The 18,626-nt window shown below is 43.6% G+C and overlaps 2 protein-coding genes across 4 annotated transcripts in view; one reads left to right on the top strand and one right to left on the bottom strand.

Annotated features, from left to right (window-relative positions):
• The window catches only part of LOC121552372 (ethanolaminephosphotransferase 1), a 41,022-nt gene extending 35,163 nt beyond the window's left edge, over positions 1-5,859 (bottom strand). Inside the window, exon 1 of one of the 2 annotated variants that reach the window (XM_041865255.2) lies at positions 5,613-5,858. In XM_041865255.2, the coding sequence (XP_041721189.1) occupies positions 5,613-5,669 (57 nt within the window). In that variant the 5' untranslated portion in view covers positions 5,670-5,858. Of the gene's footprint in view, positions 1-5,612 lie in introns of both variants that reach the window. The other variant, XM_041865256.1, reaches the window with a different exon arrangement.
• A 389-nt stretch (positions 5,860-6,248) lies between these two features.
• On the top strand, positions 6,249-8,184 carry LOC121552478 (dolichyl-diphosphooligosaccharide--protein glycosyltransferase subunit 4). Of its 2 annotated transcripts, none has more exons than XM_041865414.1 (3): positions 6,249-6,377; positions 7,541-7,718; positions 8,059-8,184. In XM_041865414.1, exon 2 carries the CDS (start codon positions 7,542-7,544, stop codon positions 7,683-7,685), a length of 144 nt encoding a protein of 47 aa, XP_041721348.1. In that variant the 5' UTR covers positions 6,249-6,377; position 7,541; the 3' UTR covers positions 7,686-7,718; positions 8,059-8,184. The 2 variants fall into 2 exon arrangements, with proteins under 2 accessions (XP_041721348.1, XP_041721349.1); XM_041865415.1 differs by having other exon boundaries at positions 6,253-6,377; positions 7,571-7,718.
• The last annotated feature ends 10,442 nt before the right edge of the window (positions 8,185-18,626 follow it).

Raw genomic sequence — 18,626 nt, forward strand, 5'->3', positions numbered from 1 at the left:
AAACCAGACCTATCAGTAACCACAACACTATCTATCTAACTAAGAGTTGTTCCCCTTATAAACCAGACCTATCAGTAACCACAACACTATCTATCTAACAGAGTTGTTCCCCTTATAAACCAGACCTATCAGTAACTACAACACTATCTATCTAACTAAGAGTTGTTCCCCTTATAAACCAGACCTATCAGTAACCACAACACGATCTATCTAACTAAGAGTTGTTCCCCTTATAAACCAGACCTATCAGTAACCACAACACTATCTAACAGAGTTGTTCCCCTTATAAACCAGACCTATCAGTAACTACAACACTATCTATCTAACTAAGAGTTGTTCCCCTTATAAACCAGACCTATCAGTAACTACAACACTATCTAACAGAGTTGTTCCCCTTATAAACCAGACCTATCAGTAACTACAACACTATCTAACAGAGTTGTTCCCCTTATAAACCAGACCTATCAGTAACCACAACACTATCTATCTAACTAAGAGTTGTTCCCCTTATAAACCAGACCTATCAGTAACCACAACACTATCTATCTAACTAAGAGTTGTTCCCCTTATAAACCAGACCTATCAGTAACCACAACACTATCTATCTAACAGAGTTGTTCCCCTTATAAACCAGACCTATCAGTAACCACAACACTATCTAACAGAGTTGTTCCCCTTATAAACCAGACCTATCAGTAACCACAACACTATCTATCTAACTAAGAGTTGTTCCCCTTATAAACCAGACCTATCAGTAACCACAACACTATCTATCTAACTAAGAGTTGTTCCCCTTATAAACCAGACCTATCAGTAACCACAACACTATCTATCTAACTAAGAGTTGTTCCCCTTATAAACCAGACCTATCAGTAACCACAACACTATCTATCTAACTAAGAGTTGTTCCCCTTATAAACCAGACCTATCAGTAACCACAACACTATCTATCTAACTAAGAGTTGTTCCCCTTATAAACCAGACCTATCAGTAACCACAACACTATCTAACAGAGTTGTTCCCCTTATAAACCAGACCTATCAGTAACCACAACACTATCTATCTAACTAAGAGTTGTTCCCCTTATAAACCAGACCTATCAGTAACCACAACACTATCTAACAGAGTTGTTCCCCTTATAAACCAGACCTATCAGTAACTACAACACTAAAAAAAAATCTTAAACGGAAGCAAACTGAACAAAACAGGGAAGGACCTACCTGAATTTGTCCAATAGAAACGCTCGGTGGCAGCTGCTGTTTTGATAGACAATGCCTTCAGAAAGTATTCACACCCCTTGACTTTTTCCACATGTTGTGTTACAGCATGAATTTGAAATGGATAACATTTATATTTTTTGTCACTTGCCTACACACAATACCCCATAATGTCAAAGTGGAATTATGTTTTTCGAAAAGTTAAATTAATTCAAATTGAAAAGCTGAAATGTCTTGAGTCAAATATTCAACCCCATTGTTAAGGCAAGCCTAAATAAGTTCAGGAGTAAAAATATGCTTATCAAGTCACATAAGTTGCATGGACTCACTTTGGTGCAATAACAGAGTTTAACATGATTTTTGAATGACTACCTCATCTCTGTAACCCACACATACAATTATATGTAATGTCCCTCAGTAAAGCAGTGAATTTAAAACACAGATTCAAGCACAAAGATCAGGGAGGTTTTCCAATGCCTCGCAAAGAAGGTCACCTATTGGTAGATGGGTTAAAAAAAAAAATAATCTGCAGACATTGAATATCCCTTTGGGCATGGTGAAGTTATTAATTACACTTTGGATGGTGTATCAATACACCCAGTCACTACAAAGATACAGGCGTCCTTCCTAACTCAGTTGCCGGAGAGGAAGGAAACCGCTCAGGGATTTCACCATGAGGCCAATGGTGACTTTAAAACAGTTACAGAGTTTAATGGCTGTGATAGGAGAAAACTGAGGATGGATCAACAACATTGTAGTTACTCCACAATACTAACCTAAATGACAGAGTGAAAAGAAGGAAGCCCATAGAGGATAACAAATATTCCAAAAGATGCATCCTGTTTGCAACAAGACACTAAAGTCATACTGCAAAATATGTGGCAAAGAAATGCACTTTTTGTCCTGAATACAAAGTGTTATGTTTGTGGCAAATCCAATAGATTACTGAGTACCACTCTCCATATGTTCAAGCATAGTGGTGGCTGCATCATGTTATGATTATGCTTGTAATCATTAAGGACTGGGGAGTTTTTCAGGATAAAAAATTAATGGAATGAAGCTAAGCACAGGCAAAATCCTAGAGGAAAACATGGTTCAGTCTGCTTTCCACCAGACACTGGGAGATGAATTGACCTTTCAGCAGGACAATAACCTAAAACACAAGGCCAAATCTACACTGGAGTTGCTTACCAAGAAGACACTGAACGTTCCTGAGTGGCCGAGTTACAGTTTTGTCTTAAATCTGCTTCAGAATCTATAGCAAGACCTGAAAATGGTTGTCCAGCAATGATAACAACCAATTTGACAGAGTTTGAAAATTTGTAAAAGAATAATGGGCAAATATTTTACAATCCAGGTGTGGAAAGCTCTTAAAGACTTACCCAGAAAGACTCACAGCTGTAATCACTGCCAAAGGTGATTCTAACATGTATTAACTCAGGGGTGTGAATACTTATGTAAATGAGATATTTCTGTATTTCATTTTCAATACATTTGCACACACACAAAAAAATATATTTTCACTTGTCATTATGGGGTATTGTGTGTAGATGGGTGAGGAAAAAAAAGCCATTTAATCCATTTTGAATTCAGGCTGGAACACAACAACATGTGGAATAAGTCAAGGGGTATGAATACTTTCTGAAGGCTCTGTACTTTTGAGGAGATGGGAAACTTCATTGGAAGCGTATTAACGCCCATTGTGTAAGTGTGTACCGATTCTGGGTCAAGGAGCGCTCTCCTTCAAGGAGTCTATTGGGCGCTAGCTCTAAAACCCAACAGTAGCATGAATTTCGTCAACAATAAGTATAGCACAACATTTAAAAAACATTTAGAGAAGTGAGATAATTAACTTGTTCTCTGTAATATCGAATAGCTTTGCAATAGTGACATTACATACTTTGGAGGAAAATCGGCAGGTTTCTCGACTCATCCCTGTACAATTGCGGTCCTTACGCGGGGTGCTGACATTCATACTTTAACAAAAACTTTTATTGAATACAACCACTGACTTTCTCCTAATTTGTGTTGCTCATACTACTTATGCTGAGAATGAATTGGCACATGAATATTCACGCTGAGTTGAGTAACACAAATTTGGAAAAGGTCTGGTTGTATTCGATAAACGTTTTTCATCGAGTGATGGTGACTCAATGTTGTTGCTAGCAAATACCGCGACCAGTTATGAAAACTCAACTCATCCTCGATATGGAGTGGTGAGGAGGAGGAGCTCTGTGGACCCTTAGTGTCAGGAAGTAATTTAGCCATTCATTGTAGTCATTGCGATCCGTAGTTGCTATTTTCTCGTGTCAAGTAACTTGTGACATTCCTGGATTACTCATTATATGAATAAAGTCTGATTTAATCAACAAATACGACAGTCAGTTGAAAGAAGATTAAGGGTACAAGACTGTATACATATCTCAAAACTGAACTTGGATCCACGTTAAGGAGCAATTATATTCTTCGCCACCATCATCTGTCGACATATCTCGAACCAGTAATGACTATTCAACAAAACAATACATCATTTTCAAGTTTATGATTGTATAACTAGAAAAATTAGTTTTGAAGTTGAGGGTGCAGTATTTATGAAGTTTGGCAATGAGGACAAAAACGACCATTGTTCAACTAGCCAGCTAGTTTAGCCAGGGCCAGCTAGTTAAGCCAGGGCCAGCTAGTTAAGCCAGGGCCCGCTAGTTAAGCCAGGGCCCGCTAGTTAAGCCAGGGCCAGCTAGTCAAGCCAGGGCCAGCTAGTTAAGCCAGGGCCCGCTAGTTAAGCCAGGGCCCGCTAGTTAAGCCAGGGCCCGCTAGTTAAGCCAGGGCCCGCTAGTTAAGCCAGGGCCAGCTAGTTAAGCCAGGGCCAGCTAGTTAAGCCAGGGCCAGCTAGTTAAGCCAGGGCCCGCTAGTTAAGCCAGGGAAAAACAAGCTGGGCCTAGTGCAAATGTGTGCCAGCTGGTTGCACATGCAGACTAGGTTAATTCAGGAGACAGATTGTAGTTTTTACGCCCTGATATCAGGAGCTGACGGAAAAAAAGTTTGATTAAACAATTCAGAGACTGAAATTAATTAATCAGATGACATTTATGGAGAGTAAATCGATATACAATCCCAAAATCAGTTGTAACTGTCAATAGCAAAACAAAGCTTAAAACGATGTTTGAGCGAACCCTGAATACAGAAAATGTATGGTCAATTCACCTCAGGACACAGTAGACTCCTCCTCAAGGGGATAGCTGCATCCCAATATGGCGACCGGAGTATGGGCGAGTGGGCGTGTCGAAAGGAAAGTAGTGGGCGTGTCGAAAGCGCTCTGCCATAGGTTTGACCAGTGCCTCCCAAACTGTGGGGCGCCGAGGGGTCGGCTGGGGGGCCTTCCTATTCTTACCACGCAACATACCGCGAGAGTTTGGAGTACATTTTCAGTTATAAAACGGAAGATTGTTTATTTTTGATTAAAAGTATTTATGATGGGTGTACTGTTGCTTCATGCATTGTATGCGTGCGTACTGTGACTGCCACCCTAATATTGGCTGCTACTGTTAGGTAGCTTCTTCCCACGCCGTTGCCGGTCATTAGTTCTTGTCAAGTAGGAGCGAAGGGCACTGTGTCCCGGTGTTGCCGTTCATGCCCTGCCCTACCCATTGAGTAGTAGACTTTGTATCAAGGTGACATCTAGATGGTTATCAATATTAGTTATCAACTCGTCGAGCAGCCCAATCTGCCACGCAAAACGTCCTTGAGTGCCAACAAATCTGCCCAATTACCTGATTCGCTTTTCAATAACCCACTCCTTTCGACACACCAGCTCGCCCATACTCCGGTCGTCATATTGGGCTGCAGCTATCCATAATTGGCTAATCAGGAAGTAGCATTCTGGTGGGAAATGGTTGTGGAAATTAATGTTTCAAAGAAAGTAGGCATATTTTCCCAGTTTTTTTCCGCCTTCTCGCCATTAAATAGAGTTAAGGAGGAAAAGTCTTTACAGCCTGAATGGAGAATGTATTATTACGAACCGGTCGCCGGGGGCCACGAGTGTGTATCAAGCCCAGACGACAGGAGCTCCGTAAAGCCCACTAGCGGGTGGCCGGGCTAACCCGAGGGGAAGCGGGCGCTTTCTACCTAGCTAACTAGTTAGCTAACGTCACGTTAGCCGATGTTGACAGGTCGCTTATCGGTCAGAGCGAATAATAGACAACCAGTTTGTCTATGCCAGTTACAATATGAACCCAACCATATGAGCTGACGTTAGATAAATGAATTTCCCAGAATGTTCAGCACCCGATAATGATGGTGGTGTTACTTAACATCAAACACTAGCTAACCAGGTTAGCATGCTAACAGCTACACGCTTTGTCAACCACTAGCTAGAAGAGCAGTCTCTCTTAACGTTACCTTGTACTTGTCGAAGCCCGACAGTTGATCCCGACTGACATATTCGTACAGAGCCATGGCGGCAACTCACAGGATCTACTCTAACTAGCTAGCTATCTGAACATTAGCTATTGCCCTCTCCGATCTCTGTTCCGTGTACCGCAGCAGCGAAGCACCATCTAGCTAGTTTGCTAACCAGCTACACCTCACGCCGGCCAGGCGACAGATCCAGCTCGGCCACTCCTCTCCCTCCGGTCCCCTGCAGCCGGACACCACTACCGCCCCCTCTGGTGAGGAGGACCAACCACCTGTATCAAATCTAAATTATTTATTTATTTTCAATTATGAAATTCTAGATTAAGATTATCTACTAAAATATTCATAAGGGATTTTGAGTCGTCCCTTGTATCCCAGTTTTTGTTAGAAATCATGGGGTGTGTTCGTAAATTCATCAGTTATTCTGAGCTCTGGCACACTGAGACGAGAGTGCTGTGAAATCGGAGTAGATAGACGAACCCAGCCCATGTTACGACACGAGCCGCTCTATGAATGCCGTTCCTACGGCTCCTCCCCTCTTGTTACGTTGACGTGGCTCCTTCCTTCTCGTTACGTTGACGTGGCTCCTCCCCTCTCATTACGTTGACGTGGCTCCTCCCCTCTCATTACGTTGACGTGGCCCTCTGTGCTAGCCGGAAGCGAGAGGACTGAAAACCAAGGAAAGTGTCACACATCAGAAAGCCAAACTGAATCTGTAACCGACTAAAACTCACATCGACAAGGAATAACGTAAGGATTGTATTGTTTCTTTTTTTGCTGAAATGTAGTCGTATTATTTTGCCATAGTAGGTGATGCCTTCCTATCCGATTTCCTATCGTGTTTTTCTGTGTGTAACGTTGGCTAAGGATGCTGCTCACCAACGTGAGATCAGAAGCTACCTGTGTCTAAAAATTAGGATAGCCATAATCATGTGATTTAAAAAAAATCTATTGATAATGTGCCATTGACTAGGCGGCCAACCATCCAGGTGCAGCTAACGTTAGGTCGTTAGTTAGCTAGCTAGCTAGTTGTTGTCCAATGGCAATGAAGGAATGGCAGGTAGGTAAGTAGATGGCTAGTTCAGTCCGTTCCTTGCCTCTCATGGATGACCAGGGGTGTAATCATTACGCCGATTCTGTTGTAAAAAGTTTCGAGTAAACTGTTTCTGTTGCGAAACGGAAAACCCAAACGAGAGTTTCTATTGTACAAATTCAGGTAGACTCTCCCCGTTTCTTATAGGTAGACTCTCCCCGTTTCTTATAGGTAGACTCTCCCCGTTTCTTATAGGTAGACTCTCCCCGTTTCTTATAGGTAGACTCTCCCCGTTTCTTATAGGTAGACTCTCCCCGTTTCTTATAGGTAGACTCTCCCCGTTTCTTATAGGTAGACTCTCCCGTTTCTTATAGGTAGACTCTCCCCGTTTCTTATAGGTAGACTCTCCCCCGTTTCTTATAGGTAGACTCTCCCGTTTCTTATAGGTAGACTCTCCCGTTTCTTATAGGTAGACTCTCCCCGTTTCTTATAGGTAGACTCTCCCCGTTTCTTATAGGTAGACTCTCCCCGTTTCTTATAGGTAGACTCTCCCCGTTTCTTATAGGTAGACTCTCCCCGTTTCTTATAGGTAGACTCTCCCCGTTTCTTATAGGTAGACTCTCCCCGTTTCTTATAGGTAGACTCTCCCCGTTTCTTATAGGTAGACTCTCCCCGTTTCTTATAGGTAGACTCTCCCCGTTTATTTTGCTTCCGTTTGGTTCTTAAACAGTAAACTGTTTCAGTAATGAATACACACCCATGTGAGGTCCCACTCCCACTGTAACTTATAGTGACCGTGGTGTGTCATCCTATCTGATCCAACATTATAATGTTATGTGTGTCCCCCTCCAGAATGGTGATATTATGTGTCCCCCTCCAGAATGGTGATGTTATGTGTGTCCCCCTCCAGAATGGTGACTGACGTGCAGCTAGCCATCTTCGCCAACATGTTGGGTGTGTCTCTGTTCCTGCTGGTGGTTCTATATCACTACGTAGCTGTCAACAACCCCAAGAAACTGGAGTAGAACTGCTTTGTCCAGAAAGGAGGAGAGATGGAGGTGAGGGGGTGCGGTGAGAAGGAGGAGTTGGGTGGGTGGGTGGGTGGTGTGTGGGGGGGAGAGATTGAGGTGAGCGATGGGGTAAGGGAGAGCTAAATACGGTCTGAAGAAAGGGGTGAGTAACCCTCCTAGTCAGGCATGGAAGGTTCTGGGCACAGATATTGGTATCAGTTTACCTGTAATAGTGTTCTAACCGTCCTGTCAGTCTGTGGCTTCGTCCCAAATGGCACCCTATTTAGTGCACTACTATTGACCAAGGCCCATAGGGTCAAATATAGGGAATAGGGTGCCATTTGGCACTCATGATGTGACTCACTTGACCTCTTCTCTCTCCTCACAGGTGACTGAAGAGGACCAGAGATAGTAGCAGTGAGATGCCATACCTCTTCTTGCATTAGCACTGTCTGTCTCCCCCAGCCTCATTCTGTACAGGAGTGTTTTCTAATAAAATGCCTCTCCAAACGCCTGTCAGTTTAGTGTGTGGTGATTGACTAGAAAGCCTTGTTCATTTTGACACAAACATTAAATACAAATATGAAATATCACCAAATATGAACACTCAGGTATGGAATTTAAGGATTTTGGCCAGCCGGGCTTCTAGACCACAATTCCTACTGGCTTGGGTCCAAAATCTGTGCCATGGTATATTTGAGAAGACAAACATTTTCTACTAGTCTGGTCTGAAAAATGTCAGCTATCTTAATTTCCACCACCGTGTACTCTATACAGAACATGTCTCAGAGCTGTCTGCCAACATGTATTCAGTAACTATACAGAACATGTCTCAGAGCTGTCTGCCAACATGTATTCAGTAACTATACAGAACATGTCTAAGAGCTGTCTGCCAACGTATTCTATGGTTTTACATCAGATGTCGTCCGTCTGCGTGGATGGTTAAACATCTGTTGAAGACAATGGTTCTGTACTATCTATCTGTTGAAGACAATGGTTCTGCCCCATCTAGCTGTTGAAGACAATGGTTCTGTACTATCTATCTGTTGAAGACAATGGTTCTGCCCCATCTAGCTGTTGAAGACAATGGTTCTGTACTATCTATCTGTTGAAGACAATGGTTCTGCCCCATCTATCTGTTGAAGACAATGGTTCTGCCCCATCTATCTGTTGAAGACAATGGTTCTGCCCCATCTAGCTGTTGAAGACAATGGTTCTGTACTATCTATCTGATGAAGACAATGGTTCTGCCCCATCTAGCTGTTGAAGACAATGGTTCTGTACTATCTATCTGTTGAAGACAATGGTTCTGTACTATCTATCTGTTGAAGACAATGGTTCTGTACTATCTATCTGTTGAAGACAATGGTTCTGTGCTATCTATCTGTTGAAGACAATGGTTCTGTACTATCTATCTGTTGAAGACAATGGTTCTGTACTATCTATCTGTTGAAGACAATGGTTCTGTACTATCTATCTGTTGAAGACAATGGTTCTGTACTATCTATCTGTTGAAGACAATGGTTCTGTACTATCTATCTGTTGAAGACAATGGTTCTGTACCATCTATCTGTTGAAGACAATGGTTCTGTACTATCTATCTGTTGAAGACAATGGTTCTGCCCCATCTATCTGTTGAAGACAATGGTTCTGCCCCATCTATCTGTTGAAGACAATGGTTCTGCCCCATCTAGCTGTTGAAGACAATGGTTCTGTACTATCTATCTGTTGAAGACAATGGTTCTGTACCATCTATCTGTTGAAGACAATGGTTCTGCCCCATCTATCTGTTGAAGACAATGGTTCTGCCCCATCTAGCTGTTGAAGACAATGGTTCTGTACTACCTATCTGTTGAAGACAATGGTTCTGTACTATCTATCTGTTGAAGACAATGATAGTACAGAATCATTGTCTTCAACAGATAGATGGGGCAGAACCATTGTCTTCAAAAGATAGATGGGGCAGAACTATTGTCTTTGACAGACAGAAGCACAGTTCAGTTAAAGAGACTGAGACTCCTAGTACCCACCCCTGTAAATTTCGAACTGTCTCTACGCTGACCGTTCTAGAGGTCTATAGAGCCTGTCTGCATTCCTGATTTCTGTTAACCGTTAGCTTACCTGTGTAATATTGACTTAAGCTCAGAAACACTTGTTTTGCAAACATGGTCCTGTTTTATCAATTGCTGTGCTGATCAATGGACACTTCATTACCACTGTCAAGTGAATATGTAGCTTAAAGTTGTATTTTTATTGATATTTGCAATAAAGATGACGCTACAATAATACACATTTACAATAGGCCTACAGGAGAATACACTCATATATATATATATATATATATATATATATATATATATATATATATATATACACTGCTCAAAAAAATAAAGGGAACACTAAAATAACACATCCTAGATCTGAATGAATGAAATAATCTTATTAAATACTATTTTCTTTACATAGTTGAATGTGCTGACAACAAAATCACACAAAAATGATCAATGGAAATCGAATGTATCAACCCATAGAGGTCTGGATTTGGAGTCACCCTCAAAATTAAAGTGGAAAACCACACTACAGGCTGATCCAACTTTGATGTAATGTCCTTAAAACAAGTCAAAATGAGGCTCAGTAGTGTGTGTGGCCTCCACGTGCCTGTATGACCTCCCTACAATGCCTGGGCATGCTCCTGATGAGGTGGCGGATGGTCTCCTGAGGGATCTCCTCCCAGACCTGGACTAAAGCATCCGCCAACTCCTGGACAGTCTGTGGTGCAACGTGGCGTTGGTGGATGGAGCGAGACATGATGTCCCAGATGTGCTCAATCGGATTCAGGTCTGGGGAACGGGCGGTCCATAGCATCAATGCCTTCCTCTTGCAGGAACTGCTGACACACTCCAGCCACATGAGGTCTAGCATTGTCTTGCATTAGGAGGAACCCAGGGCCAACCGCACCAGCATATGGTCTCACAAGGGGTCTGAGGATCTAATCTCGGTACCTAATGGCAGTCAGGCTACCTCTGGCGAGCACATGGAGGGCTGTGCGGCCCCCCAAAGAAATGCCACCCCACACCATGACTGACCCACCGCCAAACCGGTCATGCTGGAGGATGTTGCAGGCAGCAGAACGTTCTCCACGGCGTCTCCAGACTCTGTCACGTCTGTCACATGTGCTCAGTGTGAACCTGCTTTCATCTGTGAAGAGCACTGGGTGCCAGTGTTCTCTGACAAATGCCAAACGTCCTGCACGGTGTTGGGCTGTAAGCACAACCCCCACCTGTGGACGTCCGGCCCTCATACCACCCTCATGGAGTCTGTTTCTGACCGTTTGAGCAGACACATGCACATTTGTGGCCTGCTGGAGGTCATTTTGCAGGGCTCTGGCAGTGCTCCTCCTGCTCCTCCTTGCACAAAGGCGGAGGTAGCAGTCCTGCTGCTGGGTTGTTGCCCTCCTACGGCCTCCTCCACATCTCCTGATGTACTGGCCTGTCTCCTGGTAGCGCCTCCATGCTCTGGACACTACGCTGACAGACACAGCAAACCTTCTTGCCACAGCTCGCATTGATGTGCCATCCTGGATGAGCTGCACTACCTGAGCCACTTGTAGACTCCGTCTCATGCTACCACTAGGGTGAAAGCACCGCCAGCATTCAAAAGTGACCAAAACATCAGCCAGGAAGCATAGGAACTGAGAAGTGGTCTGTGGTCACCACCTGCAAAACCAGTCCTTTATTGGGGGGTGTCTTGCTAATTGCCTATAATTTCCACCTGTTGTCTATTCCATTTGCACAACAGCATGTGAAATGTATTGTCAATCAGTGTTGCTTCCTAAGTGGACAGTTTGATTTCACAGAAGTGTGATTGACTTGGAGTTACATTGTGTTGTTTAAGTGTTCCCTTTATTTTTTTGAGCAGTGTATATAGTACCAGTCAAATGTTTGGACACACCTACTCATTCAAGGGTTTTTCTTTATTTTTATTATTTTTTACATTGTAGAATAATAGTGAAGACATCAAAACTATGAAATAACACATATGGAATCAAGTAGTAACCAAAATAGATTTCCCTATTTGGTAAAATACCAAGTCTATATTATGGCAAGAACAGCTCAAATAAGCAAAGAGAAACAACAGTCGGTCAATACGGAACATTTCAAGAACTGCTTCAGAGTTCAAGTAACAGACACATCTCAACCTCAACTGTTCAGAGACTGCGTGAATCAGGCCTTCATGGTCGAATTGCTGCAAAGAAACCACTACTAAATGACACTAATAAGAAGAAAAGACTTGCTTGGGCCAAGAATTCGACTGGTGGAAATCTGTCCTTTGGTCTGTTGAGTCCAAATTTGAGATTTTTCGTTCCAACCACCGTGTCTTTGTGAGACGCAGAGTAGCTGAACGGATGATCTCCGCATGAGTGGTTCCCACCGTGAAGCATGGAGGAGGAGGTGTTATGGTGTGGGGGTGCTTTGCTGGTGACACTGTCTGTGATTTTATTTAGATTTCAAGGCACCCTTAACCAGCATGGCTACCACAGCATTCTGCAGCGATACGCCATCCCATCTGGTTTGGGCTTAGTGGGACTATCATTTGTTTTTCAACAGGACTATTCTGCCCTGAAATTGCGTTACCATGCAAAACTAGACAGATAGCTAACAACTGAGTCTTCAATAAAACTTCCAAGGCGTGACTTTTCTTGAACTAATATATTGAAAACGTTTATATAGTGAAACTGCAAAATACAGAAAATAATATACTTTAGTATTCAATTCACATTGACATACTGCAGCTGTACATTACACATTTCAAGTTGAAGTTGCATAAATACAAAGCATGTGCCAAGGTCCCATGTATCTGACATGACGCCAAACCAGATAGATAATGACCATGAGTAGCAGCTAGCCAACTCCTTTCATTACTCTAATAATGTACAAACACCTCTGTACAATAACAAAGCATATTACACTAGAAACAGTAACAAAACTATAGTATGTTTTACAATTCGCTTACATGACGCACAAGCAAATTAATACAGCTGACGGCATACATGAAAGGCAAGGTCATTTGCGTGAGTAAACGTAACCAACTAACATAAATAAATAAGCAATTCTATCAATAACAATACTATCATCACTAGCAATATGCTTGAATTGAACTTACAAACAAATATTTTCAGAGACTGAAGCGAGACAAGAAATATCTGCACAGAAAGAACTGTAGCGTTGTTTCTAGCTGCTTGTCTGCGTGCAGAATGACTACTCTACTCTACTTCCGGTTGTGCAGTCTTTTAAAGTACCAGAAAGCTCCACCAGGGGGCGATAAAGACCATGGAACACAATGAAAGTCAAATTTTAATAATAAAATAATCTGTTACCTTCTAACAGGACAAGGCCCATGACCCAACACACCTCCAGGCTGTGGAAGGGCTATTTGACCAAGATGGAGAGTGATGGAGTGCTGCATCAGATGACCTGGCCTCCAGGCTGTGTAAGGGCTATTTGACCAAGATGGAGAGTGATGGAGTGCTGCATCAGATGACCTGGCCTCCACAATCACCTGACCACTAACCAATTGAGATGGTTTGGGATGAGTTGGACCTCAGAGTGAATGAAAAGCAGCCAACAAGAGCTCAGCATATGTGGGAACTCCTTCAAGTCTGTTGGAAAAACCTTCCTCATGAAGCTGGTTGAGAGAATGCCATGATTGTGCAAAGCTGTCATCATGGCAAAGGGTGGCTACTTTGAAGAATATAAAATATAAAATGTATTGTGATTTATTAACACTTTTTGGTTACTACATGATTCCATATGTGTTATTTCATAGTTTTGATGTCTTCACTATTATTCTACAATGTAGAAAATAGTAAAAATAAAGAAAAACCCTTGTGTCATTATGACATGCCACTGGCTTTGAGTAAAGCCAGTGTGTCTTTGTATACGGATGACTCAAAACTATACACGTCAGCTACTACAGCGACTGAAATGAGTGCAATACTTAACAAAGAGCTGCAGTTAGTTTCAGAGTTGGTGGCAAGGAATAAGTTAGTCCTAAATATTTCAAAAACTAAAAGCATTGTTTTTGGGACAAATCATTTACTAAACCCTAAACCTCAACAAAATCTTGTAATGAATAATCAGGAAATTGAGCAAGTTGAGGAGAGTACATTGCTTACAGTGTAACCCTGGATTATAAACTGTGGAGCCTGGGGCAGGGAGCGGGGCGGGGAGCTGGAGCCTGGGGCAGGGAGCTGGAGCCTGGGGCGGGGAGCTGGAGCCTGGGGAAGGGAGCTGGAGCCTGGGGCAGGGAGCTGGAGCCTGGGGAAGGGAGCTGGAGCCTGGGGCAGGGAGCTGGAGCCTGGGGCAGGGAGTTGGAACCTGGGGCAGGGAGCTGGAGCCTGGGGAAGGGAGCTGGAGCCTGGGGCAGGGAGTTGGAACCTGGGGCAGGGAGCTGGAGCCTGGGGAAGGGAGCTGGAGCCTGGGGAAGGGAGCTGGAGCCTGGGGCAGGGAGCTGGAGCCTGGGGAAGGGAGCTGGAGCCTGGGGCAGGGAGCTGGAGCCTGGGGAAGGGAGCTGGAGCCTGGGGCAGGGAGCTGGAGCCTGGGGCAGGGAGCTGGAGCCTGGGGAAGGGAGCTGGAGCCTGGGGCAGGGAGCTGGAGCCTGGGGCAGGGAGTTGGAGCCTGGGGCAGGGAGCTGGAGCCTGGGGAAGGGAGCTGGAGCCTGGGGCAGGGAGCTGGAGCCTGGGGCAGGGAGTTGGAGCCTGGGGCAGGGAGCTGGAGCCTGGGGCAGGGAGCTGGAGCCTGGGGCAGGGAGCTGGAGCCTGGGGAAGGGAGCTGGAGCCTGGGGCAGGGAGTTGGAGCCTGGGGCAGGGAGCTGGAGCCTGGGGAAGGGAGCTGGAGCCTGGGGCAGGGAGCTGGCTGGATGTAGTGGCGCCACCTGGTGGCCTTGGCTCCACACAACCCTCCTTGGGTCGAGACCAGCCCTCTCTGGGCCCTCCCCCCTCCTGCAGGGAGCTGGGTGGATCTAGTGGTGCCACCTGCTGGCCCCGGGTCGGGCCCCCCTTACTGCTTCGCCCGCAGCACTCTCTGGCCCTCTCCCCACATTCCCTGGAGCAGGAAGCTGGCTGGATGTAGTGGCACCCCTTGGTGCCCTCGGCCGCGCCCCCTCTCCAAGGGTCGGCCCTCCCTCCCCGATTCGGCCCCAGATCTCTCTTGCCCTCTCCCCAATCTCCCTGGTGCAGGGAGCTGGGTGGATGTACTGGTGCCCCCTGGTGGCCTTGGCCGGCAGCGGGGGGTCAGACCCCAGTCTCTGGAGCGAGACTCTAGAAAGAGTCTCTGGGTTAGAGCGTTAACATTGCCTGTAAATGCACACTGGACAGGGGTAAAGAGCACAAAAAAAAGAGTTTGTTGACTCTTGTGAGGTGAAGAAAAAAAAGGTGAAGAAAGAGAATACTTTAAGAAGCTACAGCTTTTAGACTGTTTATTACGTTTATTTGGAAAGGGACAATGTAGCCTTCAACAACATAGGCTAAGTCTCATAAACAGGTGAACATATAAACATGAATACATATATACTAACAAAATATTGTACATATTAAAACACAAATACATATTTTTTTTTTACAGGACATAATTCCTGAAGCCATTTCCATTGTAAAATATAGAAACACATAATCTCATCAACATAGTGTACAGAGCTATGTTATTGCACCTATTGAAATGTAATGTTTGTTTTTTAGTGTGTATTCTGTTGCAATAAAAAGGTCAATGTTACCTATTAGATCAAAATCAGTGTCTGATTCGACTTGATATAAATAGCCTCGTTATTGTGTTACTATTTTTCCTTCAGTTTAGCAAATTTTTCTTACTTTTCTAAAAACTCTGCATTGTTGGTTAAGGTTTCGTAAGTAAGCATTTCACGGTAAGGTTTTATTCGGCTCATGTGACAAATAACATTTGATTTGATCCATGTTGAGGTGAAGCCATTCCATGTCTTTATTGCTTTGTATGAGAAAGCAGTTTGGGAGAAGGTGGTGGACCGTTTGGGAGAAGGTGGTGGACCGTTTGGGAGAAGGTGGTGGACCGTTTGGGAGAAGGTGGTGGACCGTTTGGGAGAAGGTGGTGGACCGTTTGGGAGAAGGTGGTGGACCGTTTGGGAGAAGGTGGTGGACCGTTTGGGAGAAGGTGGTGGACCGTTTGGGAGAAGGTGGTGGACCGTTTGGGAGAAGGTGGTGGACCGTTTGGGAGAAGGTGGTGGACCGTTTGAAGATGCTACATTCACCCCCTGGTGGAGGTTCTTGGAACACCACTATTTAAGTTTGAGCAGAGGTTGAAGAAAATCTTTGAAGGTGCTGGTGCTGCTTGTTATCTTTAATACCAGGCAGATGTTGGAATACATAAATACATGGTGCACACTGAACAGGTTGAACGTATTGAGTACACTCTTATAAAAAGGGGTTCTTTGGCTGTCACCATAGGAGAACCCTTTTTGGTTCCAGTAAAAACTATTTTGGGTTCCATGTACAACCCTCTGTGGAATGGAACACAAAAGGGTTCTACCTGGATCCAAAAAGGGTTCTTGAAAGGATTCTCCTGTGGGGACAGCGGAAGAGCCTTTTAGGTTCTAGATAGCACTGACAAAAATCTTACATTTTATGAAATAAAACAAAACTTGTTGATCAAGTGTAGCAGTTTGAATGCATTCACATAAATTACCATGAATCAACATTGTAGATTATCAAAGACGGGAATTAACGGTGAACTGGTAGTGATATATTGATTGATTGATTGATTGATCATTTGTATATAATGAACAAAAATATAAACGCAACATCAAATCAAATCAAATTTTATTTGTCACATACACGTGTTTAGCAGATGTTATTGCGGGTGTAGCGAAATGCTTGTGCTTCTAGCTCCAACAGTGTAGTAATATCTAACAAGTAATATCTAACAATTTCACAACATATACCTAATACACACAAATCTAAGTAAGGTATGGGATTTAAGAATATATACATATATGGACAAGCAATGACAGAGCGGCAAGGACTAAGATACAGTAGAATATTATAGAATAGAATGCAGTATATACATATGAGATGAGTAGTGCAATATATGTATAGTTGAAGTCGGAAGTTTACATACACCTTAGCCAAAAACATTTAAACTCAGTTTTTCACAATTCCTGACATTTAATCCTAGTAAGAATTCCCTGTCTTAGGTCAGTTAGGATCACCACTTTATTTTAAGAATGTGAAATGTCAGAATAATAGTAGAGCGAATGATTTATTTCATCTTTTATTTCTTTCATCACTTGGGTCAAACGTTTCGGGTAGCCTTCCACAAGCTTCCCACAATAAGTTGGGTGAATTTTGGCCCATTCCTCATGACAGAGCTGGTGTAACTGAGTCAGGTTTGAAGGCCTCCTTGCTCACACACGCTTTTTCAGTTCTGCCCACAAATGTTCTATAGGATTGAGGTCAGGGCTTTGTGATGGCCACTCCAATTCCTTGACTTGGTTGTCCTTAAGCCATTTTGCCACAACTTTGGAAGTATGCTTGGGGTCATTGTCCATTTGGAAGACCCATTTGCGACCAAGCTTTAACTTCCTGACTGATGTCTTGAGATGTTACTTCAATATATCCATATAATTTTCCTTCCTCATGATGCCATCTATTTTGTGAAGTGCACCAGTCCCTGCTGCAGCAAAGCACCCCCACAGCATGATGCTGCCACCCCCGTGCTTCACGGTTGGGATGGTGTTCTTCGGCTTGCAAGTGCCCCCCTTTTTCCTCCAAACATAACGATGGTCATTATGGCCAAACAGTTCTATTTTTGTTTAATCAGAAAAGAGGAAATTTCTCCAAAAAGTACGATCTTTGTCCCCATGTGCAGTTGCAAACCGTAGTCTGGCTTTTTTATGGCGGTTTTGGAGCAGTGGCTTCTTCCTTGCTGAGCGGCCTTTCAGGTTATGTCGATATAGGACTCGCTTTACTGTGGACATAGATACTCTTGTACCTGTTTCCTCCAGCATCTTCACAAGGTCCTTTGCTGTTGTTCTGGGATTTATTTGCACTTTTCGCACCAAAGTACGTTCATCTCTAGGAGACAGAACGCGTCTCCTTCCTGAGCGGTATGACAGCTGCGTGGTCCAATGGTGTTTATACTTGCGTATTATTGTTTGTACAGATGAACGTGGTACCTTCAGCCGTTTGGAAATTGCTCCCAAGGATGAACCAGACTTGTGGAGGTCAACAATTTTTTTTCTGAGGTCTTGGCTGATTAATTTTGATTTTCCTATGATGTCAAGCAAAAAGGCACTGAGTTTGAAGGTAGGCCTTGAAATACATCCACAGGTACACCTCCAATTGACTCAAATGATGTAAATTAGCCTATCAGAAGCTTCTAAAGCCATGACATCATTTTCTGGAAGTTTCCAAACTGTTTAAAGGCGCAGTCAATTTACTGTATGTAAACCTCTGACCCACTGGAATTGTGATACAATTAATTATAAGTGAAATAATCTGTCTGTAAACAATTGTTGGAAAAACGACTTGTGTCATGCACAAAGTAGATGTCCTAACCAACTTGCCAAAACTAAAGTTTGTTAACAAGAAATGTGTGGAGTGGTTGAAAAACAAGTTTTAATGACTCCAACCTAAGTGTATGTAAACTTCCGACTTCAACTGCAAACATTAATAAAGTGACTGTAAACATTATTAAAGTGACTAGTGTTCCATTTCTTAAAGTGGCCAGTGATTTCAATAGGCAGCAGCAGCCTCTAATGTGCTAGTGATGGCTATTTAACAGTCTGATGGCCTTGAGATAGAAGCTGTTTTTCAGTCTCTCTGTCCCAGCTTTGATGCACCTGTACTAACCTCGCCTTCTGGATGATAGCGGGGTGAACAGGCAGTTGCTCGGGTGGTTGATGTCCTTGATGATATTTTTGGCCTTCCTG

This window comes from Coregonus clupeaformis, chromosome 36 (assembly GCF_020615455.1).
Source record: "Coregonus clupeaformis isolate EN_2021a chromosome 36, ASM2061545v1, whole genome shotgun sequence".
NCBI classification, from domain to species: domain Eukaryota; kingdom Metazoa; phylum Chordata; class Actinopteri; order Salmoniformes; family Salmonidae; genus Coregonus; species Coregonus clupeaformis.

Excerpts from the sequence above, each read along its gene's own strand:
- LOC121552478 (XM_041865414.1), top strand. The coding sequence starts at position 7,542 with ATGGTGATGTTATGTGTGTCCCCCTCCAGAATGGTGACTGACGTGCAG.